The sequence below is a fragment of the Wasmannia auropunctata genome, unplaced genomic scaffold (genome assembly GCF_000956235.1).
Source record: "Wasmannia auropunctata unplaced genomic scaffold, wasmannia.A_1.0 LD336076.1, whole genome shotgun sequence".
NCBI classification, from domain to species: Eukaryota; Metazoa; Arthropoda; class Insecta; order Hymenoptera; family Formicidae; genus Wasmannia; species Wasmannia auropunctata.
Window position 1 is genome coordinate 2044218 of NW_012026814.1, and position 24720 is coordinate 2068937.

Below are 24720 nucleotides of genomic sequence, written 5' to 3' on the forward strand. Positions count from 1 at the left end.
ACCCTAAACATATAATATGATAAATACAGGAATAAGAAGAGACAAATTTATATACATGTGTTATTGTTATACTTCTTACGTTTATAATTATATATGTATATGTAACAAATTTTTTTCTTGCATACCTATGCATCATGATTTTATCGTCGTGTAATAATTATTGATTCGAACGGCTCGATCGATCAACTAAAAACGCGGCGAGAACTTCGATTCGAGGATTCGAGCGACGTCAAGCGGCGTCCGGCGTCTACTAATGGAATCTCGTTTACGCACGTGTGCGACTGCTCGTTTCACCGATGCGGTACGTGTAACGTGATAGAAGGAAGATGCATTCGGACGCGAGGTTATCGAATCCGTTCGAGATCATAGTGGGAACGTACGAGCAATATTTACTCGGCTACAAAGTGCGCAACATCGTGAATGTAAGTAATATTTCGTCACGCGTGTGCCTTGTGTATATAGGTTAGGTTCGCGAATCACGAAGTTCGACGCGATAAATCCTCTAAATATATCCAAGAAAAATACGCCTCTGGCAGTCATTTACGTATTTATACATTTATACATTTCGTTATAAGGACATGCTGCATTTGAGATTGTTCTGGAGAAGAAAGGCGTAGTTTTCAATCAAAGTTTCAAATGAAGGATCTCCAAATTGATTCCAAATCAATTACATATGTGTATTCTGATTAAAGATTTCGTTTTCTCGCCTTTCTGTCCTCGCAGGAGTACAAATTGGAGCAGAGCTTTGCGACGCACAGTCATCTCGCAAGCGTGCGCAGCGTCGCCAGTAGTAAACACTATCTGGCTTCAGCCGGCGCCGATGAAGCGGTGTGCCTGTACGACATGCGCTGCCGACGGGAGTCCGGCAGGTTGATGCTTCATACGGGTATGTGGATAAGCGTATATTTATTCCATATTTATATTATATAAATTTCTGTCACAAGAGTAACGATCTTCGTGTCTTCTCTGCCAGATACCATCAACTGCATCGCGTTTACTCCGGAAGGCTCGCATCTGTTCGCGTGCAGCAGCGACGGAAGCATAACCGCCACTCGCTGCGGCAGCTGGCTGCTGGAGAAGGTCTGGTCGACCGCGCACAAGGGCTCGGCTGTCAATACCCTGGCCATTCACCCGTCGGGCAAGCTGGCGCTGTCCACCGGCGAGGACGGCGTGCTCAGAACGTGGAATCTGGTCAAGGGCAGACCGGCCTACGCCACCAACTTGGTGCCAAAGCTGAAGTCTTACGCCAAGTGGATAACCGTTGTCAAGTGGAGTCCGAGCGGCGAGAGGTATCTGTTGGCCGTCAACACGAATGTCTACATTTACTCGGTGGAATCGGCCGGGATAGACAAGGAGCTCGCGTTCGACTCGAAGGTCATCTGCGTCGAGTTCTTGCAGGACGATTTAATCGCGATCGGTTTCGAGGACGGTGATATAAAATTTTGCGATCTGAAGACCTCCCTGCCTACGATAAACACCAAGGCGCACAGCATGAGAGTGAAGTGTCTCGCGCACATCAACGATCTGCTGGTGAGCGCCTCCAGCTCCGGCGAGATCAAACTTTGGAGATACAACACACACAGTTTGGATATGTTGCACAGCGTTAATTGTGGTGCCAGAATTACTTGCCTTTCTCTGGCAGAGGGTTACAAAGATTTGGTGCAGCAGAAAGAGATTCAATCGGATGAAGAGCAGGAAGCGAAGAAAAAGAACAGGCTCAGACTGAAGCAGGAAGTTATTATTGAGAATGAGGAGGATTTGGAAGTCGCGGATATTAGAAATCCTAAAGAAAAAGCGCAAGAAAAGAAGAATAAAAAGAAGAGAGCTGTGGAGGACGCTGCAGACAATGTTCAGCATTCAAAGAAGAAAGCTCCAAAAGTAAAAGAGACTGTTGTCTCATTGAAGAAGAGGGACAGGTCTTTAGAGACGGAAGATGTCATTGATAAACCTAAGAAGAAGAAGAAACTCTTGAAAGCGAACGAGACAAATCTTTCTAATAAAAAACAAAGGGAAAACAGTGCCGCATCAAAGGTCACTTCACCAGCGAATCCTTCTAATAAAAAACGAAGGGAAAATAGTGCCGCATCAAAGGTCACTTCACCAGCGAAGAAGATTAAAAAGTCGAGTAAAATTGAGGAACCGTCTCCCCTTCCCAAGAAGCACAAAGTAAAATTACCGATGACAGACGTCGAGGATGCTCCACCTAGGAAGATGAAGAAGAAGGCCGGTGCGGGAAAAGGGATCGTGCCAAAGAAGAAAAGGAAGAAAACGACGGGAAAAAATTAAAATTCAATTCAGCGAGAGGGATCTCTCTTTTATAAAAGTTATTATTTCATCTGTGTGATATTTACATGATAAGCTTACCGAGTACGAATAGGGCGCCTAAGTGCTTAATAAATTACTCGCTAATTCCTATAATTAGAAATCAATCTATTTACAATTTTCTTAGACTTATCACTGCACCGACGACGTCTTCTTCTGTACCGGGGAGAGATTACGCCCAAGCGAGATAACAGTTTCTAGGCGTCGTTAACGGCGTTCCGCTCGCAATAATAAACGAAGGATGTCTACCACAAGATGCACTTGTGCGACGGGTTCATTGGACTACCGAGCGGGCACTTCCAGGCCTTCGCGAACTCCGCGTTGTTCGACAGCGTGCCGATAACTCGAAAGTGATTTGGTGCGTGGACACCTTCTATTACCTTGGACTTTAACGATCCGTTCGTATAATTGCCGCACCAGACCTTGAAAAAAAAAAACGATTAAACGTAACTCGATCTTGTGAAGCTTTACACGCCAAGAAAATTATGAAATCTTCATTTGCGTGCAAAGCTCTTCGCGAGTTTTTTTATTTGTATCTAGCATTTGTAGATAGATCTTCGTGACAATTTCTTAGTTCGACAAGAGAAAAAAAATCGCCACTTTAATAATTCTAAAATTCTATAAATCTCATCTATATATGTACATAATTTTTATAAAATATTTAAATAACAATATGTAAAACATTTTTTTTTCTTCATTTTCAGTTTTATGCAATAGCAATATATTGAATAGACAACATTAACTTTTATTGTTATTTAAATACACTCCGTTGAGTACTATTAAGAAAATTATTTTCTCAAAAGAAGGCTGATTTTTTTACCAAACGCTAAAAATTGATAATTTGTTATTGAACAAAAACTAATTTTGTTTCGCAGAGTCGTGAAAAACGCATGCTCATTTTTTCTTTTTTTTTTTTTACCTGTGCGAAACCCAAGAAGAACAATTGTTCGTTGCTGTAGTCGACGAGACCAGGCAGTGCCTGCTGATACGGACTGCGCGCAATCAGCCGCTGATACGCCCTGTAAGCCTCCCTGATGCCGCCGTTGTCGGCAATGTTTTCACCCTGCGTATTGATGCCGTTCACCTGAAAATCAGAAGGTGAGTCGAACGTTGCAGAGTTGAACGCGCGAGCGAGCGAGCGAGGGGCGCCTTGGCACGCTTTTCTTCACGGTGCTTTCGACGAGCTAAACAACGGGCACGTTGCCACCGCGCGACGCTCACCGTGAAATTATCGCCCAGCTCCGGCAAATGATAACTGCTATACTGCTCGATCATACACTGCACTTTCTCGTGATAGTGTCGTAACGTCTCGTCGCTCCACCACTGCCGTAAATTACCGTTCTCGTCGTACCGGCGACCTGGCACAAAAAATCCACGGTAATTCCACGGCATTAACGCGGATATGCGGGCATATTATGGTGCTAAAGAGATAAAAGGCGGAAGAATTGCCGCGTTTTAGCGACATTGCGCGAGTCGCGCGTCGCGCCGCCGATTAACGCACCTTGATCGTCGAAACCATGCGTAAGCTCGTGGCCCATAATCGCTCCCATAGCGCCGTAATTGATGGACCTGCAGCGCGAAATGTTGGAGTTTTAGCGATTTATGATAAAGATTCTCGTTTTCATGGAAGCTCATATCTTTACGTCTTGAAATAATATATATATAGCACAAGTAAATCGCGTTTGTAACAGAATAATTTTAAATATTTATTTTAATGAATCAGGAGAGCTTATGATTAATATTAATTTTTGTGAATTTTATACAAATTCGTTTAAAAATTTCTCGGAAAGAGTATGACATGACACTCATTGTCAGCCATGTAAAATCTAATTGAGCGATGCACAGAATATTTAGGATTATCCGTTTCGTATAAGAGAGACTAATCGAGTAAAGTATGAGTTCATGAAAATTTTGCCGTGTGTGTAAAACGTTTATACGTACTCCAATCCGTTGCCGTAGAACGGGGGATGCAGGATACCAGCTGGAAAAGCTAGAGATCACACATTCCTTTTAAGTTTCGAATAATCAAATATTAAATTGGTGTTGTAAAGCGACAACGATGCGGAGCGTGTGTGCTAATTAAAAAAAAAGTCTACTTCAGCTAATTGAAAAATTGGCACTGAGACACTTACTGACTGAGTTTAATATCGCGCTGTAAAACGCGTTTACTGTCGTGCCCGTCGATATCCATCTGCTCCTGTCGGGCTTCTCGCGCAAATTGTTGAAGCTCTTTTTCAACGCCACGTCAGTTAGCTTCAGTAAAGTCGCGAACAGCTTCCCATCGATCACCTCCGCCTAAACAGATGTCCGCAGGGCATTGCAATTTTTTTTTGTAGCTAGATTAGGATGTATTGCAGATGTAATCGTCAGTCAAGGAGAAACTCACTCCGTCGTAAAACTTGTTCAGTTCCTCTGGATTCGTGATCCAGTCGGGAAATCCTACGAACGGTCTCATCGCGTGCAATTTGCTGTGGGCTCGTGCCCTCGTCCCGGCATCCATCCAGTCCAGCTCCGTGACCATTTCGTCGAAGGCCGCTCTGATATCCAGCAGCATCTCCAACGCCTATCGACAATGATTAGTGATAAATTATCGTCGTTATATCCTCTCATGTCTGCTAAGAAAATATTGGATAAAGCCCGAGTTCCACTTTTAGGGTATCTCATAAATTCGAAGTCGGCAAACTTTCTTCAGGATAGAAAAAGGTTGGATATTAATATTTCAAACTTTTCGGGCCAAGAAGATATAAAAATAATGATGATAGTAACAAGAAAAAAGATAACTTCCACAAATTTGTTATTGATAAAGTAAAAATATAATAATATAAAAGTTATTATCATTAATATAATAAAAAAAATTATTCATATAATCGAATAAAATGAATATAATAATCGTCATTATATTTTGGCCGTGTAAAGACAGACGATGGAGAGGCGCAGTTTGCCGACCCCGCCTCCGAATAAGTACTTCCGGAATAATTAATCGCCGCACGTGCGATCCCGTGCGAACCTTTTCTCGTGACTGCTCGCTGAAATGTCTCTGCGCGTAGATGTAGCTCAGGGCCATGCCGAAGTTTACGTTGGCGTTCCCGGTGCACTCCTTCCAGCGCGGCGTCTTCTCCTTCAGCCCGAAGACGCTCTGCAGAAACTGGAAGCCGAGGTCGCGGAACTTTTGCAGCGTCATGGGGGCAACGAACGTGTACACGCTCCACCAGACGTATCGCACTGAAAAATCGGCAGCTCGACGTTAACGTTATTTATCGGCCGGCACGTATAAGTAATCGCCGGCCGGCACGTTTTAACGCGGCGAAACAATCGCGGACTTATTTCTGCTAGATACGGTGCAGCTTTCCGATAGCTTTCGACCCCTCGGTGACCCCTTCTCGCCCGACTTCTTTTTCCTTCCCTCGGGCGTAGAAACACCCGATATTATACCGTTATTATGGATTATCGAATCACTTTCAAACGTCTTCGCAGCGATTTTCAATGGTATTCCAGGACAAACTTGTAATTGAGGGAGAAGCTTAAGGAAACTTTTTAACGCGAATTTACATGAAAGCACTTCTCGTTTTCGTGACGTTATCAGCAAATCGGTTTATCGCTTTATTTAATTTACTCAATTTCCTCAATCTATCGCTTATTACTTTAATCAATTTACTTAATTATTCGCAATTATTTCGTGGGAGGGAATAAAAAACACGTTGTGTGTAAAAGTCATTCGAATATATGGACTCAAAGAGAATGCTTCCGCATTGCGCAGTTCTCTTTCTCTTCTCTTACACAGCAAACGTAAATGGACGCGAGTGGAAAAGCAACAATATGCGATGCAGATTGGACAAGCACGCATTACCCCAAGTGACAATCTCGCTCGACGGTTTGACGAGGGTGCCGAAATTGAACGTACCTATCGTGGCGGGCGGAGTGACGGACAGCAGCAGCGGCAATTTCTGCAAATACTGCAGGTCCACGACGATAACTCGATCCACGGCCGGATTTATCGTGACGTTCGTGTTCTCGAACACGGCCTCTATGTATCGCGTCCAGTTCCACTGAAACAGCGTCTCGCGCCCTTAATTACTCTACGCATTGAAAGTGAGATTTATCTCCCTTTATTTTCAGCCCGCGATCCAACTTACAATTAGGAAAAAAATAGATACGAATAAATTTGGGGATTAAAATTAAAACAATCGTTGGCGAATAAGCAAGCTTGTGCGAAAATTTTAATCGGTATTCTAAATATTATACTAATAGGTCGTGATGGAATTTTAATTTTTTTAATATCGTGTCTCGTAATAATCATGCAAGTTTTTAAATATTACTTTTTAAATATTAGTTTTTAAATATTACTCGCTTAATTGCCCCAGCGGAGTTTTATCTGTTGAACTTTAATCGGAATTTTGATGAGAATAACATGTTTCGAAGTATTCCTCGCTAAAATGTAAATATTGCGAACGCGTATCTCGTATTAATTTAACACGGGTCTTATATGATACGCACGAATATTCTCACGAAAAAAATAAAAAATAAAGCCGGGAGCACGAACTTTTGCATAACGCTGCATAACGCTTAAGACATAAGGCATAAGAAAATCAGTTAATCAGAGTCCTTCATTTTATACTCTGATTGGTTGATTCTCTTACTGCCTCACGCCTTATGCGTTATGCAGCGTTATGCAAAAGTGCTCCCGGTTTAAACAGAAATGTCGATTTACCTGCTGCGCGTGTAGATCGGTGAGCTGTTGCAGGTCGTCGATCGTCACTTCGTGAAGGAGATGATCCGAACTGCGCCGCTCCTCGTTCGTCGCCATGATCTGGACGAATTTCAAAAGAATTAAACGTATTCCTGAAAACGATTGTTCTCACATTGGAAGCTGAGTAATCGAGAATAAAAACCGCTTGATTATTCAACAGATTATCAAATCTTTATTAAAAATGTAAGTTTAATTACTAAACTTTTAATTTGTTATCATTAACACTAAATAGGTAGTCTCAAGTACAGTGCATTAAAAAAATATTTTTAATTATATATATAATATTATAAATACATATATTATATCTTTCATAAAGATACAGGAACTAAAAATTAATACAGGATACTATATGACATAACTAGAAATACAAGAAGAAAATTAAAATCCTGAGAATTCGTATAAGCCACTTACCTTGGCAAGTTTTGTGCTGAACTCTAAAATCTCGTTAGCGTAATTCGCACTCATATTACCGGCCCCCGCTAGTTCGAGCATAGATTTTATGTACTTTTTATACTCCATTAGTTCCGATTGAAAACGTCGCGGGTCCAATAAGTAACGCTCACTAAATCCGGGGGATACTTGCTCCAGCTGAAAAATAATTTCGTTCTCTGCACTTTGTCACGAGGAGATGTACAGTATCCATGCAGAAAAATTATTTTTCCACGAAGAGCAATTCATTTATGCGAGTTAGGTTATATAATTCAAATTGAATTACTCAACTTTAAAAAATACATACTTAATTTTCTTTTTTTCGTGAAAATAGAAAATAAAATTATTTATTAAGCTCTTGAATATAATTTAATAGAATTTTGAAATATTAAAATATTCTACGTTTTTTTAATCTTTATATTTAAAAAAAAATTTCTTATTTCTGATACAAAATTCCTTTGAATTTTGTATTCGCAGAATTGTTTTTTATTTTACTTATTGAACGGTTCCCTCTCCTTCTCTCGCTCTAAATTTCTTTTATTAAAATTCTCACCACCATCCGATTCCTCGTGGTATCCTTAACATCCTCGCTGATGTAGAAATTGGTGAAGAGGTTCAAACTTAGCCTGCGCTGCCCTATTCCAGCTATCCTCGATATGTCGAGAGAGGGTATTTTGCCCTGCATCGGCGCGTCCTTTGGCAAACCTAGACTATCGAGTATCTCGAAGATGGGTTCCAATCCCATAGCCTCGACACTCGCTGTAATCCGATAATTTGCCGATAATTTTCAATATACGTTCTCCATCATCATGGCTGCAAATAGACGTTTTACAGCCTGGTTTAAACTAACACGTAACGCTTACTTCTACTTCCATTTTCCACGCGGAAAGATTTAATACAACCGTTGTTTCTATTTAAATCGTGCGCTCGCATGGTTTTCCCGATTTACGATCACAATCATTCGAAGGCAGACACGAGATCCGGTTGCTCCTTCACGTTAATAAAGTAATCACATTATCTTATTACGTTATTATTGATTACGTTATTATCACGGTAATGATACGTCAGCAATGCGTGCGGCAATGTATTATTAGGTATAGGTTTATTCCTTCGAATTTATGCTTATGTAAATGCCATTACGCGCAATCTATCCTTGCACGGGAGAGCGACAATTAATGAATAATTTATTGTCGAAGTAGCGAGATTACAAGAGTTAACGATAGGAAATCTTGATAGAGAATTGGTTCGCGTGGAAACAATCATCGTTCCTTTTCCTCGGTACCGGGAAAACGCTTTGTATCTTTGTAATGCCTTTCAATTTAAGAATAATTTATAACCTTCCTATGCCTGCAGTCTCTTTTTAAAATTATTTTTAGAAACTGTATATTGACAAAGCTATTATTTTTTCATATTTTTTTATGGTGTTTATTTTGTAAGTTCAGTAAATTTTCTTAATTAAAAAATTTAATAATAATTAATATTCGTGTGACTAAAGAAATTTCTTTCTCTCTTTGCAAAATTTTTAAAATTCTTTCCTCCAAAATACTTCGCCCCAAGTCATTTAATTCTTCAATTCTTAAGGCGCTTACCGACATCCATGCAGGTCCTGTAAAGAGCTCTCGCCAGCTTCACCGGCTTAAGATCGGTCTCCTTATCCGGCTCCTCGAGCAAAATCCTTAAATTCTGCAGAAGTTCCTCCCTGAGCAAGCTCAGCTGATCCCAGAAGCTCTGACTTTGAGGAATCGGATGCTTGTTGATCCAGCCGCCGCAGGCGAAGTTGTAGAAATCCTCGCAGGGATCCACGGATCTGTTCATCGCGCCTATCACTCGCGCCGCTATAATAAACGTAAATTTATCGTGAAACCACCTTACATATCAGCGTCAATCGTAATCAATCTGAGTGAAATAAAAATTGGACTAACTCTCGATCGCTTTTCCTTCGACAATCGAGAGTTAGTTTTTTAAATTTTTATTTCGAAAATATAACCGGGGCGTCGATGAGAGATATATACCTGTTTTAATGCATTCCTCGCTCTGGCACATCTCCTTGTACTCCTCTTTGCGAAAGATCGCCATCTGCAAAGTCAGTGCTACAATAAGAGCGATAACGGTCACCGCTAATAATCCGACGACGATTACGAGTCGCATCTCCTTCCCGCTCGATTTCTTCTCATCTCGCTGGTTGTAATTCCTGCCGAAAAACAATGGGAAAGTTCCAACGATAAAATGAGCGAGAACTAGCAATATAATTTTTCGCGACGTAACAACATTTCACCATTTATCGTTTGTCAAAATACTTAGGAAATATTACCAAACGCAGAATATTCTTAAAAACAAGAAATGGAAAATTCTCCAGCTCTTCAAATCATAGACTCGCGTTTCTCATTGATATATACTACTTAAAACATCTCATTAAATTAAATTATACGACAAACACATAAATGGAGAAGAAGGAAAGAAAGAAAATCTAAACAAATAATCGTCTCGATAATTTGCCCTATAAGCGTTTCATAGAATCTTTAAAGGATTCAGAAAGACGCAAAGCGGCACTTAAAGACGATTTTATATTTAACGAGCACATCTCGAAAGAGTATTAGTATAAGAAACTAATAATAGCGAGCAGTCTAAATTGAGAGAGAAGTGAGAAGTAGGAAAATGTTATTGATTCTTTTTTTTTATCGAACAAAGAAAACGCTTATTACCACGAGACGTCCGAGTTTCCTTTCGCGTTCTCCACCGTGTCCCTCTCATTATCCTCCGGGTCGTTTACCTTCAAAAGAGAAATGATGGCATATATTTCACAATAATTGCCCGCTATCCGCTTCTACACATTTTACTCGATTAATGCTAACGAGCGCGCCTGTCGAAGAATATGACTGCCGTTAATTGCGTCCGCAACATCATATTCAAGTCCCGAAGTAGCGAAACAGTTGATCGCATCACGAAACGAGCTACTTTGATCTAACAAAGAAGCAATATCTTGTGACTTGACTTCTGCGCTTTCGTGCCATGAAAATGCGAGAGATCAAAGTGCAACTGAAACAGATGCATCTCGTGTAACATAATCAAAGGACCTTGAAGCGACTCGTACACGAGAGCGATTCATTACTCGAGAATGATTAACTCGATTTTCCTGAATTCCAATCGGAGGAAAAAAGATTCCGCTGGAAAAACCTCGTAGAAAACTTCAGATCGAAATAAATCGAGGCGGAGAAAGCTGCAAGAAAGATTCATACGTTTATTTGTCTATTAAAAACGCCGCGAGTAAACCGATTCAATTTTTACTTAAAAATAGCGATTTCTATTGACGTCGCAAAGTATAAGATTCCGTCTGTTTTGTCAGCGTGACAAATATATCTACCGTTTTGTTTTTCCGAAGTCGTTAGATGAGCGATGGCAAGGTACGCTTAAAAATAGAGTAGGTATACTTAAAGTGGCAAAGCGCTGATAGATCCGCGCTCGCGCGTCCAAACAATAGCGTTCTCGCGCACCTCGACGTTTAATTCCGCGTTTGATTACGTAAGCTCGCGTTCAGCTTTTCACGCACTTTTCGCGAAATAGCGGTGATTTCGACGGTTTTAGATTTAATGGAACGAGGATCGGCCGCGGCAGGATATTGGGCACGGAGGAGAATAATGGCCGAGGTAAATCACGATTCTGGGGCAAGGTGGGTGTATCGATCATACGGTTTTAACGGCGCGACGGATGATACCCCGCCGATTTGAGCCACGCGATACAGCCGCTCTTCCCCGACGCGTGTAATTACGGCGCGCGTTAAACAGGTCGGAAAGAACGATCCCTCGTAAGGCGCATTGTTCCTTCCGTACAAAAATTCTATTGGGTCAAGGGGATTATCGTCTATCATTTGCCTGTACTGTCGAAACAATAAATTATACGCTGTAAAATAGACTCGAAATTAGAGACTTAAGATCACTTTGGAGTTAACTGGCGTAACAGCATTCTTTATATTTTTAACGCGAGACGGCTCTCTTTGAATATTTTCGCATTAAGAATAATCGTCGTTAACGTCTAAATAGAGACAGTGAAAAGAAGTTAACCGATCTTAAATTCTGAATTCACCGCTCACTTTTAGTTCGCTCTCCCATTATGCTCTCGATACAATATTGAGAAATAAAAAAATTACGATGATTCATCCGGACGCAAATAATGATTTAAGACGGCCTAATTCTCGAGTTCATTCTGCTTCACGAACTACGATTAATATTAATTATGGCCGACTAAAATATTCATCGTGTGTACGTACTCCGTCCCGGATCTTTTATATCGTTGGGCACGTGCTTAACTTAAAGAACGCTTAACTAAAATTAATGAAGTAAAAAGTTGACACAGTCGACTCCGCGTCTCCGACTTTCCTCTCTTCCTCTCGTCCGATTTCATTAACAAGCACGTGTCTAAGGCATCTACTTTCGTTTCGCATTATTTTATTAACCCTTTCAGTGCAATGCTGCGATTCTAATGGTCTCATTTTTTCTGTGGCTATGTAATTAATGCCGTGTTCGATGCATTTACAAAGTGTTTTCTGTCATTATGTATCAATATTATTATACTCAAATAAGATTTTTAAAGCTGTGCACTTCTTTGAGAGCACATTAAATCTCAGATCTAACAAACTTTTAGATAAAAAAAAAATACATCTTCAAAGCAGATTTTATATTGATTAACTAAATCTTTCCGTTACAATTTAAGTGAATTTCTTTCTTCCTGAAACGTAATTAATTACAGCAGCTAGACAAAGAATTTAGAGTAATGTAAATTGATGATGTTTGACGTTGCTGAAATTGGCTCTAAGCTCTCGGAGAGTCACACAGCCGCCTTCCTGTTTAGTCGAGAGGCCAGACTCCGATTTTCCGCGTGCGGTGCAGACACGTCGGCGTGCGTCCGACAATGTTCCCATTATATGCTTCAACCTATCGACAGGCTTGATGCGAGAAACGCCGGCGTCTTTTTCTTGTCTTCTCTCTCCCTCTCTCTCACTCATCTGTCTATCAAGTAAACCATACGAACTTACGCAATCGTGTATCTGCTTTATTCTAGTTTCCCCTCCCCTCCGTTCGAGTAAACAGACCGATACCTTACGATACCATCGCACTGCGATTCCAAGTTATTTCTGGTTATTCTCTCTGTTTATTTCTCTACTCGTTCTTCTCTTTTAATCGCCCGAGTTTGAGTGGAAAAAGGGCCATTTGTACATTTATCAACCGTAATGAATTGTGGAATCAAAATGTTGATTTTTTTCCATTCATTATTTTATAACGCAGAGATTCTCTCGCAGATTTTATAAGAAAAGAAATTTATAAAAAAATCTTCTCAAAAGAACGGAGGAGTTATGACTACACGGAGAGAATTTCCTTTCAAAATTTACCCCAATACATAGTATTTTGACAAATTTTATGTAATTTTCACTATTTTAGTATAGTATATTATAAATAATGTACAAGTAATGTACAAATTTATTGTAGTGTACATCAATTTGTCGAAATATTGTCCCACGATTAACATGATTTTCAGGGTAAATTTTAAAATAAAATTCTCTCCGTATGCGCCCTTTGTATCAACCGCGCAAAATTGCGTTACATTGTCTCCTCTGGTTCTTGTCCTCGTAATATGTGACAATCTAATTTTTAATGATCGTACTTGACGGTAGTAATGCACGGTCGTAGAATGTCTATTCCGCTTTTGTAATTTTCCTCCGCCCTCCTCCCCCAAGTTCAGTCATCGTCATGTGAATTATTTACCGCACGATAGCGCGGAAAATTGCGGAAATTCAAGGAGGACGTACGAAAATGACATCCCTCGACAAATGTCTTTCACACTGATGGCCATTCGCAAGTCAGCAATCGTCATCGGCCTCATTATTCGCTTCCGATCTGCGCGTCCTTGCGGACCGGTAATTGTCATACGATAGACGTCGCTTCCGATATACGGCGCGGCGCGTCGTCCTTGCGCGCCGCAAGATTTCACCGTTTAACGTCGAGCCGAAAGACCGCGGATGTAAATTCCGTCGAGCCGAGAGAGAGAGAGAGAGAGAGAGAGAGAGAGAGAGAGAGAGAGAGAGAGAGAGAGAGAGAGCGAGGCGGCGCGCGTCTGACATTGAGGATCTCCGCGGCGCGGAATCGCATTATTTGATCCCGATCGGTGGAAGTACTCGGTGAACTGGCTCACGTTCGCGTGAAGAATTCCTCTTCCTGCCGTCCTTTAGACTGCAATCGCAAATGTCGAGACGACGAGTGATGATTTTGCTATGCATCGTCGATTATCTCTCGTCGTGCATTATGCGAAGCTTCGCGCTGTCTCCCCTCGCCTTTTGTCTCGTTGCGCGTAATTAATTCTTTTACGTCACGGTTGATAGATCCTTCCCGCGACCGACGGCGAAGCGATAAACAACTCGGAACCCGACACTCGTAATTCAATTCTATTTCCTATAGGTATCTATTTCGATTGTGCGAGTCACAGAAGTAAGAAAGAATTGCAAAGTGAAAACTTAAATATTAAGCTTAATCACTGCAGGCGAAATCATTTTTCTCTAAGAGCATTTTTCTTCGCTTTTTTATGAGTTCGTTTATGAAACTTAAATCGACGATAGGAATCGATATATCCCACTTTTCTAATCTTTAAATTTAAAGATTAGATAGATTGCTATACGTTCAAATCGTCCAAAGCAATACAATTTTTTCAAATTAATGAAGAAAATGACAATGTATTGTTAGAAACGTTAAAATTAATTTTGCAAATATAAACATATTTTAATTATGCTGCTAAATAAGGTATTTTGCATTTGCAAAATAAGGTATCTTTTCTCTTTTTTTTTTAAATCATCAAAAAAGAAATCCGAGTAATATCATTTGGAATTCACGTGAAGGAATGAAAAGCGAGGTCGAGTCGATCAATGGACAATTTCAGTGAACATTAATGCGACATTCGCATAATGAATCGCTTCTATATTTGTCTTCCATGCCGTTTGTTTGCATTCCGTTTGATCGAAGAAACGCATCTTTGTCGATTCTACCAGCACTCGCGTAATAAGACGGCAAAATTATGCCAGAGTTAGCTGCAAAATTGAGCGTTCATTAAAGTCTTTGAACTTCAGTTAACGGCGTTGGCGCGCAATCACAATATAATAATAAATAATTTCCAACTCCAACGAATCTATTAAAATTCCTTGGTTGGCTTGCACTTCCAGTTTCGCGTTAAGTACAGTAGCCGCTTTAACTTCAAGTATTAGAGATAGGATTGATTTATCAGTATACGCTCTCTCTTCTTCGTCGAATACTATAATTCTGATTATTAATTCCAGCTGCGATTCGGCGTGAGTAAACTCCAAACATCACGCACTCGTAATGAAGTACCGTACGGTATTTATTTATCATCGGTATCTTGTAGCTCGTCACGTACGAGACGAATGCGAGACGTTATCAGAGAGGCATTGACTCCGATCGTCGTGCGGCACGTGTGTCAGTCTCATTCTATTATATATGTATACCGCATGCCGCACGTTTCTGTCATATCTCGATCAAATCGGCATGTTAAAAATCATCCGCGAATATATTTTAATACAGTTTATACAAATTTCTTTCCTCTTCAGGATTCTCAACAGTCAGGTTTATTTGCGCGATAAGCTTCATGGCCAATCCCTTCTATCATGGAGAATCGCGGATTTTACGAAATTAAAATCCGTCTGTAAAATCTGGTATAAATCATTTGAGCCATATATTTCAAAATTAATACATAAATCGACAGTCCTTGAAAAGCTTCTGAAATTCCAACGTTAATCCACGCACGCAAATTAATTGTGCGCTCAAAAATTTTGTAATTTATGTCACTTCTAAAATAAACGGCTTAATTTAGAAATTTGGCCAGTGCACCGAGGGTCGTTGTCTTTAGAATTCTCTCGGCCGAGAGACTCCTACGACAATCTCGACGAGACCGACTCATTATTCTCGTTTATATTTGCAGTCTGTTCTAAGAGGAAGAGACTATGTATTTTCGTTAGATCGTTTCTTCACGCAAAAAGATACGGTGGATATACCACAAATGTGCCGTAACATTCTACTCGTTTATTTGTTTTTCCATGAGAAGATACATTTAATATGTTTATATCAAACTGATATCGCTTCGAGAAGTAGCGCTTCGAAGGACCAAGTAGATTTCCTGAGAAGTAAAAGTTTGAACACCGATGGATTCAGATAATTTTTAATTGATTCGCCCGAAACGTTAATATGTTTCGGGCTAATTACAAAGAAATTTATATTTTATATTATTTATTTTATAGATTTACTTATTACAGTATCAATAACAATCATACTTATACGTGCATATATGAATTATTAAATTAAATTTATTCTTGTATTTATAAATTGCATTGTATTTATTAATTGGTGTGAACCATAGTTAATCTGAAAATGATGGATGATGTCCAAACTCTTACTTGAGAAATTGTAAAGCCAACGTCCTTCGAGCGATGCTCGAGAAAGCGCGATAATTATTCTCAATAGTGTTCGCGGTTTTTTATCCGACTGATAATGACGATAATCCTACAGCGGCGAAATTATTTTTGCAACCGATTACTGATGCCGCGAGATGTAGGTTGACGGGCAGGAGGACTGACGTGCGCAGGTCTCAAAAGTGCGACTAACATGCACGTCGCACACACGGGGGGTCCATTGCAGCCTCGCGCGTCCTGCCGCCGCTCTCGCGCAAGTGGAGCGCCTGAATGCGCCATTGAGAGGATCCTATTTCAGCGACGCGAGTGTGGGGGAGGTCGTAAGTGCCCGCCGCCGGGCTGTTGATGCTTGAAACCCATTATCGCCCTATTACTTGATAATACAATTACGGTAGCGAAGGTGGTCAGTGACTTCTCTGTCGCATCAGCGCGATCGCGGCCGGGGTACCTCCGCGCCGCGAGGATACACGTGTATCACTTTTTCTCCGACTTTTTCACTGCCGCTGCACGCGCGTGCGTTCGTCGAAATTGTTCCACGCGCGAGATTAATTCTCGCTCCCTCTCCCCCGCGACTTCGAGCGAACGTCCGCGCTCGTGTTAGACGCGAGAGGATAAAGGCGGTGGAAAGTTCGGCTTTCTGTAAATCTCTTCGCTTTCGCAAAAATCTTTGTTTCATGAATCCATGGATCCGGAGCCGTCAGATGATCCGTCGGCGTTTCCCGGCGCTTTCGCGGCTCTCGTGGCGGTTGATAGATTCGCCACTTCGTCACGATTTCGGCTAGGCTTGTATACCTCGCGGTATAAGTAGTCCGGGCGAAACCGCGACGTACGTGTAAATGATAATCCGCTTACTTCTGTACATCGATCGAGCGACATGATATTCGACATTTCTGACGCGGACGATTGAGACATGCGAGCGGCCGCGTAACCGCCGCTTAACGAGCTTCCGGAGAAGGGTTTCGTGGAATGAATTCGCTTCAAGTGCTCTTCTTTGCCATTGACTTAAATTTCTCGAGCGAATCTCAACTCGCCGCGCCGGTCGCCCGCGCTCGCGGATCGTGTCCGCACGCTCCACTTCTTCCGCCCGCCTTCTTTCTTTTTTTTTCTCTCCGCCGTCGCCGCCGCAGGAACAATCGCTTCTGTGATGATCTCGCCGGAATACGGGGCCAATGTGCGAACCGTATCGCGCGTAGATAGCGAAGCGGCCGATTAGACGGGACGAACGGATCACGCGGAAGAAGTAGAGATGAACGCGACCGTTCTATGTGAAAAAGAACTTAAAATCCGTATACTATTTGTCCAGGCATTGAAACAGCCGGGAGCGTCCAAATCCGTGATTTGATTTCGATTTTCGTTGGGACATTTTTTACGCGCGGTTATTTATAATCATTTCCAATTGGAGAAACTATTCGGATTTAAAAAAAAAGAAATAAAGAAAAAATGCGCAAACTGCGCAGCCATGTCGCAAAAGGGGATAATAGATAATCGCCGTAAACGGCCATCGCTTTATCTGCCTCGAGCACGAATAAAATGTGATATTCGATGTTAGCGACTGGTCTTATTTTAATTATCCTTCACCTGCACGCGATTGACCTCTTTTTCCGTCAAGTAAGAAAACCAGAATTGGCTGCAGCAATGTTCGACTACTTGCGATTTCTAACGAAGTATAATCGAACACGAGCAGTTTACTTTTTCCTCTTAATTGGATATAATCGAGGAAAAAAAACCGATTGATCGATTGCGAATCGAAAATCCACGACCGCGCAGAAGTAAAATTTATTTAATATGTAATAACGGAATCAAGTTCTAAATGTCTGGAATGACAGCCGATGCAAGTCAGTCGAAAAATAATCGAAGGGTTAGAGAGGACTCTTAAAACTATATTTTTATTTTTAACGCGACGAATTTTAATTAACTTAAATATTGACGAAAACACTCGTTCGATTTTTTTTTCGCTGAAAGGCAAAATTAGGAAAACTATGAATTTCAATGCACAGTGAAAAAATACGACAATTGAAACATTCAAGACTTTTTTGCCAAAAAACAATGGAATGGATGCATTTTTTATACCAACATTTAAAGGGAGGGCATAAAATAATCTTCATTTTTGCGTATAATTTTTTATAAGAAAACAAGAGACTACTTTTATATCCTCAGATTATTTCTTCATAATAAATCTCAATTTTGTATCTCAAAGATCGATTTTTGGAATTAATCGCACTTTGCTCTGCGAGATTTCGATTTTCACTTGCTACGTTAAAAAGTCAGCGTGAAACAGGTATATCGCAAGTAGCATCCATTCCATTGTATTTGTGCAGAAAACGAATCTGCTCCATCTTGCGCATCGCGCGTTCAGTGATAACGCGCTTCGGCGGCGGCGGAGAGATGCGTAGATGTCCTTATGTTTTATGCAGAGATCGGCACACACACGTGCCGCGTCGAGAGAAACGAGACGACGGCTCCGACTAACCGGAAAGGAAACTGTCAACAGAGGTGGAAGGAGACGCCGTATTTGCAAATTACGATCCCTCCTGTAATTATATTATTTTACGTATCAAGTGTTTTTTTTTTATTTTTTTACCGAAGTACTTCTCTTTTTTTTTCAAGTTTGCGTCGGACGATCCGGTGGATTCCGATCCGCGAGTTACGTTCTCCGTCAATCTGCATGTCATTCTCGACGAGGACAAATGTCGTTCTCGTCAAAGACAAAGATTCGCGTCGTCGGTGAAGCGCGAGGTAATCTTTCGGCGTACATAACGCGTTCCGTCAGTTAGAATCTAATTTAAATAAATCACACTTCCAATTGCGCGCCGGCTTCCTCCGACGCGGCACGAATGTGAAACGAGACCATTATACGAACATGTAGGATTTGCATCAAATTTCAAGTAAGCGACTTGCCGCACTTCGATTCGGAGACGACTTTATCTGTCGGCGTCGCTTTGCTGCGCGCTCCTCCGCCGATCTGAGTCTTCGCACATGACCTGAATAATTATATTCCATCGAGCAAACGGGCCGTTAAAATAAACTTTTCTCGAAACAAGAGAAAGAAGGTATTCTCTATTCTCTCGGAGATCTAGCTGTTAGAAATGTTAAAATATTTTCCCCTCAATAATTCATAAATCAAAGGAGAGATAGCAAACCTTTTTTATAATGATGTACCATAATAAAAATTGTTTTAGACATTACAGCATTTCAGAAAACTTTCTTTCGTGCGAAATAATAATGAATTATTTAGTTTTCATTCACGATGTTAATTTCGTGAATGAAGAGAAGCCGAAGAATTCGAAATATTTGAGGGGCGATTGTAATCGTGAAGAAATAATCGCGGAATATAAATGATCTCTCTTTTTTTTTTAATGTATAAACGCGCGTAATACAATATAATTTCTCGTATCTACGCGCCCGTAATCACGTTGCACAAGTATAATCGCTCACGTATGTATCAGCGAGGTAGGTAAACCGTGGACTTTAACGTTCTCGCAGGAGGAAAAGCCGGGCACGGCCAAATTGGAACCTAAGGAACAGGCAGCTGAATTTTAATGGGGCCCTGACGAGACCACGGTCGGGCACAATGGCTCCGCTCGTACTCCGGCTTATCCCCGTCCCTATCGACACGCTTGTCCCCTTCAGCGTTATTCGGATATAGTATAAGCAAGCTGCACGCCGCGCGTCTCACCTTGTATCTCATCCTCGCGTCTCCTTCGCCGTCCCGTCCTCCGCCCTGGCCTCTAACTTCCCGTCCTTCGGATCCTCTGCCCTCTCAACCGACGTGTCTGCAAAAGGACGAGATGAATTATTATTAAATTATGTTGAGGAAAAAAAAAGAAATATGTCCCCGCGTCTCATCCGAGCGCGAATGCCGAGCCGGCGACCGGTGAATCATCTGCTTATTTGCATTGAATGACAGAACGCGAGCGCCTTTTTTTTCCCCCTTTCTTTCTTCGTTCGCGGTTCGTCACGATTTCTTTGTGAGGACAATCACGCGGGCGCGATTTGTCCTCCGGGGAAGACAACGATGTCGCGAGAATGAGGTATATGTACAACGTCGTCTGCCCTCCGAGGAACTCTCTCTTTCTCGGCCGAGACTTATTCAATTTTTTCATTCACAACCGTCTCGCATTTCGACTTCACGTCGCCCGAGACGCCGAAGTAGCGGGTGTTCGGACATTGGCACGACGAGAGAGGACAAGCTGTCAGCCGCGCTGGCAAATTCCACGAGAGTGTTTGAAAAAAGAAACGGATGAGCGCACGCGACGCGTCGACTTTTACCGGATGCGAGGACTTGGATAGCGCGGATGTGCCCGTCGCTATCCCATAATGATTTACCTTTCTGGGATTGGCATGGTACATTAACCGGTTAACGAATCGCGCGCCGCGCGACGGGGCTCGATTGTCTCTCAAAAACGCTTTCGTTTCCACGCGAGAGCGGGCACGACGGACGGGCGAGCGCGCGGGATCCTCTAATGCGCTTGGAATCTTTATTATCTCGCGTAAAGCGATTTTTCACCGTCGGAGCGAATCGTACTCTGGAACCGTTTCGGATTTCCAGATCGAGAAGCCTCATTCGCGTAAATGCGTTGCAGGATTCGTGCAAAGTGTTGCACGAGCGATTCCTCCCGCGCTACTCCCCGCGCGCTTCCACCGATGACGAGCGTCTGAGAGGAGCTCGATTAGCGGGTTAAGCCGCGCGGAAAAGACGCTGCACGTCTGTCTAACCGCGCGGCGATTCACTCCCCTTTGTGCCCGCGAAATTGCGTGTCGTGAAATCGTCGAGATCGTTATTAAATCAGATGCATCCCGGCGGATCGATGAAAGCGTGCGGCACGCAGCCAGCTCTCGCTCTCAGGATCGGCTCGCCGCCGCGCCGGTAGAAAACGCACATGTACACCGAGCACACTCGAGCCACCGATATTGCTATTATCGTTCGTGAATGTACTGCAGGAAAACCTGTCGACGTTCATAGGAACACCAAGAGAAAATATCTATATAATATTATTCAGTCCGCCAATTGAGAAAAAAAACTCGAAAACTCCAAGATCATTTTATTAGAGTATAGACATAATAAGAGGAATCGTTCTCCAAGTTCGTTCTACGTCGATCCGTTCGTTACATTTCCACAGCAATCGCGTTCTATTCTCGCGGATCGGTCGATCGCTTGCGTCTTACGAGTGATCTACATGATCCTTTTGTACTATACGACGCGGTTAATTCCCGATTCGTCGAATCGCGTTTACATAATTATTGTCCGCTCGCGCGTCCTTGGCGATTCGTAGTAATCGCCGAGGCGCGCGCGTTCAGATCCGACCCTGCTCAGCTCCCGCAGCTCTATACGCGATGCTTTCGATTTCGCGTCTACTAATCGTATCTGCCGCCACGCATCTCGCGCGGAGGGAATCGCAACGGTTACGCCGCGCTCATCTTCAATCATTTAACGCGGCCGCGCGTTTGTAGATACAATATTAAATTGGATGACTACAGATACAGTTATTTCTTACGCAATGACCACACTGCAGCTGCGGATATACCGCGCGTGAATTTGCCGTCCGAATTAATACGAAATGGAGCGTTTGCGGACGTTCGAGGACTTTCGAGTGAAACGAAATGACGGAAGATATTAAAGTTATTTTTCCAACATTATGATTAGTCGAAAATTATTAATGTGCTAAGTTGTTAATTCACCAGTATTTGAGTTAGTATACTGAATTCAATATAATATCAATATAATTTAAATTTACGTACATTTCCAAACATGTAGAGAATATTTTTGTAGCAATTTTTTTTTCATGTAATATATAAGTAATTAAATTAAATTAATAATTAAATAAAAAACCACACAAACGCATACATTACAAAAGTCAGTAAAAATAACAATTATTAATTAATTAAATAGTTAAAGCTCTTTCTCCACATTAAAATTAATTTGTTAAACTTTCTAAGTTATAATAGGTGTACTTATTACGGGAAATCTGTGATTGATAAAATAACTTTGTTATATCATATCGTTATTTCATATTGCTAAAAATTTTTTGGAATGCAAAATTTGTATACGACTATCTCGGAACGAAAGCTCAATTTGCGTCACTCGAGCATTTTGTTCGTTTATTGCAGAAAAACGAGGCTATCTCGGGAATATTTCAGACACGTGAATCTTATCGAAGCCCACAGGATGTTGAGGATATAAACAGCATTTTTTTTAGAGAAACGCTCTCTTTGTACGGGCGCGCAAGGGAAAACGCGCGAGGGGCCGTCGCGGTGTGTGTGTGTGTGCAGCATCCGTTTTAAAATCTATTCATAAACGCGAGACGCGCGTTAAAAGAAACGGCGCTAACACGTTCGTTAAGAACGTGTCCTTCTCACCGCGCATGAGAGATCGCATAAATCCGAAATTCAACTTCTTTAAAGCGAGATGATACACCGACCGCTCTCGTCTGGCGGCCCGCCAGAGGGTAATTTAGTGCCGGAGGGACGCGCTTTTCTCGAGGGCAACACACTATTAATCTCTTGCGCTGCGCGCGCGCGTTTTTCCAATTATGTTTTTCCCAACTTCTTCATGTACCGCCCCGAAACTTAGATTAATCGATCAGTGCTGCGACTTATGGTGTCGGAAACTTTCCAATAAAAGGTCTGTCACCCATGTGACAGGAAAAAATTTAAATTTGAGGAGCTAAATAAGTATATTCTACTTCTCTCTCTCAAGGGAAGGGAATTTTGATTGACGTATCAAAATTAAATTCCAAGAATTTACGTGAAATGAGGAGGCCACTTGTATATTAGCGTATTGCCTTGAGTGAACGTAAGTTGAAAAACGATGATCGCAAGGCGAGCATAACAAACTCTGCGGTTTCGTGACGTCAGATGTCCAAAAAGTTTAATATTGAATATTCTTTATTACGAGAGATGCTTTCACTTTTGATAAACTCTTAAGTTCACACAGACTCGAGCGGATATTTTTAAGTACAAAGTAAGAAGAGAGATACAAGAAGAAGATCTTAACAAAGATGCAGAATAAGTTGAAAAAAAATGTTTATTAACACGCTATTTTTTTCCCAATTGATAAGCTTCGATTAATCAATATTTATGTGTAATTCGAGAATTTTTAGTCTTCGTTGAAAAGTTGTAATAAGTCTCTTCTTTTCGCGGAAATACAAATCCGCGTGTACTCACACACACGTATATGTCGTGATAACGTTTTAAAAAAACTTATTAGAGCATGCGTCATGTGCGATCGTGCGGCTAAACTGTGTCACTATCAGTAGGTAGCTATAATATACAAGATTAGAGAAGTTTGCAGAAGGACCTTCGACCTCTCGGCGCGTACTATTTGCGTCGCGTGCGAAAATGTTTAACGTACCACGTGCATTCCCGTGGAAAATTTGACGTCTCGCGTCAAATAAACGAATCTTCCATAGCGATATTTGCGACGAAAGTTACCGAGAGAACTTACAATAGCAAAAATGTCTTCTGTCTTTAAAAAGAAAAATATTACTCAACGTCTTTTATCTTATGGAAAATGCTTGCCAAGAATAAATCTAAAACCGTGGTCCCTCAATGGGATCTTTAAGTAAATTATATTATTTCTTAAAATAACGTAATTAGATATAATTTTACGTGGACGTAGTTTTGCGAAATAAATTATAATATTTCTAGAAATAATAACTGAATGTAATTTTATGTGAAAGAAAGAGTTAAGTAGATGTTTCAGTTCTCTTCTTGTCAAAAAGAGCACTGTCGAGATACTCGATTTCACGACAACCCGCGTGAAGACAGACGAGCGCTCACCTGTTCGCAGCTTCCCTCGGCGAAGCTTCTCACAAGCGCATATTAAAATCTCGTTCTACGTGTGCCGTCGGATCCTGCAGTTGAAGCGGATTAGACTCGGCGCGGAAAAACGAGCGAAAATGCGTCCGTTCCTCTCGACTCGCGGTTTTGTTCTCCTCCGTGTCGCCGCAGCCGCTTCACGTCATCGCTTCGCGACTCGCGTGGGCTCCGTTATTTTTTTTTTCCTTCTTTCTCTCTGATGTTTCCCTTTCGGCGACCGCGTACGTTTCCGTGTGCCGGCCGCGGCGGAGGATTCGACTCGAGGACCGCTAGTAAACTAAACTGAAGTTTCGGCTTGCGGAGGAGTGACTCTAATCTTCGAATCCCCCACTATTTCCGCGCCACGATGTTCCGTCAGGAGCGGATTGAATCGTGAGGTTTAACCAGGCCGCGCCTGGTAATGGATCGTTACCTGTGACAGTTTTGAGAGAAAAATCTAGCCGAATATCGTTGGTACCCGCTCAAAATTGAATTAGATATTTTCATTATCGTTAATAGTGGAAGGTATTTCAACAATGCTAACATATACATGCAATTTAGTTGTAGAACTTTCTCCGTAATTATTTTAAATACCTTTTTGTTATTTGACAATTTTACTATACGTGAAGTTAATAAATTTTTTAATCTATGCCAAGACTATTCGTCAAACCATTATTAAGAGCTTTCAATTAATATTACGCACGTCAAAATCAAATTTTTTATCTTATTTCCCGATTATTCCAATCTAATCTTGTCATTTCTTTATAAATATTAACATGTACTGCATCAATGTGTTGTCTCGTGATAATAATCTATACTGATAATTCCAAATATCCAGGATAACATTGACTACGTACTAATCGTTCGAAATAACATTCCAATTCGCATGAAATCGTTTTCTAATGCGAATAAGATGATTTTCCCGATCCGAGCGGGTACACCCGACGACGGCGCACATCGTTGC

At 41.5% G+C, this 24720-nt stretch overlaps 2 protein-coding genes across 3 annotated transcripts; one reads left to right on the plus strand and one right to left on the minus strand.

Moving 5' to 3' along the window:
- Window positions 1–136: 136 nt before the first annotated feature.
- LOC105449239 (p21-activated protein kinase-interacting protein 1-like) lies at window positions 137–2541 on the plus strand. Of its 2 annotated transcripts, XM_011688325.1 has the most exons (4): window positions 137–422; window positions 724–886; window positions 974–2323; window positions 2450–2541. In XM_011688325.1, the coding sequence occupies exons 1-3, from the start codon at window positions 327–329 to the stop codon at window positions 2284–2286; spliced, it is 1572 nt and encodes a 523-aa protein (XP_011686627.1). In that variant the 5' UTR covers window positions 137–326; the 3' UTR covers window positions 2287–2323; window positions 2450–2541. The 2 variants fall into 2 exon arrangements, with proteins under 2 accessions (XP_011686627.1, XP_011686626.1); XM_011688324.1 differs by lacking the exon at window positions 2450–2541 and having other exon boundaries at window positions 974–2418.
- Window positions 2310–24055, minus strand: LOC105449238 (neprilysin-11-like). Its single transcript, XM_011688323.1, has 17 exons — window positions 23739–24055; window positions 19636–19732; window positions 10201–10268; window positions 9511–9689; window positions 9088–9333; window positions 8052–8257; window positions 7481–7657; window positions 7031–7129; window positions 6224–6368; window positions 5330–5544; window positions 4709–4885; window positions 4455–4617; window positions 4264–4312; window positions 3824–3891; window positions 3544–3680; window positions 3242–3406; window positions 2310–2744 (listed from the first exon to the last, which is right to left on the minus strand). Exons 2-17 carry the CDS (start codon window positions 19645–19647, stop codon window positions 2568–2570), a joined length of 2283 nt encoding a protein of 760 aa, XP_011686625.1. The 5' UTR covers window positions 19648–19732; window positions 23739–24055; the 3' UTR covers window positions 2310–2567.
- Between the last annotated feature and the right edge of the window lie 665 nt (window positions 24056–24720).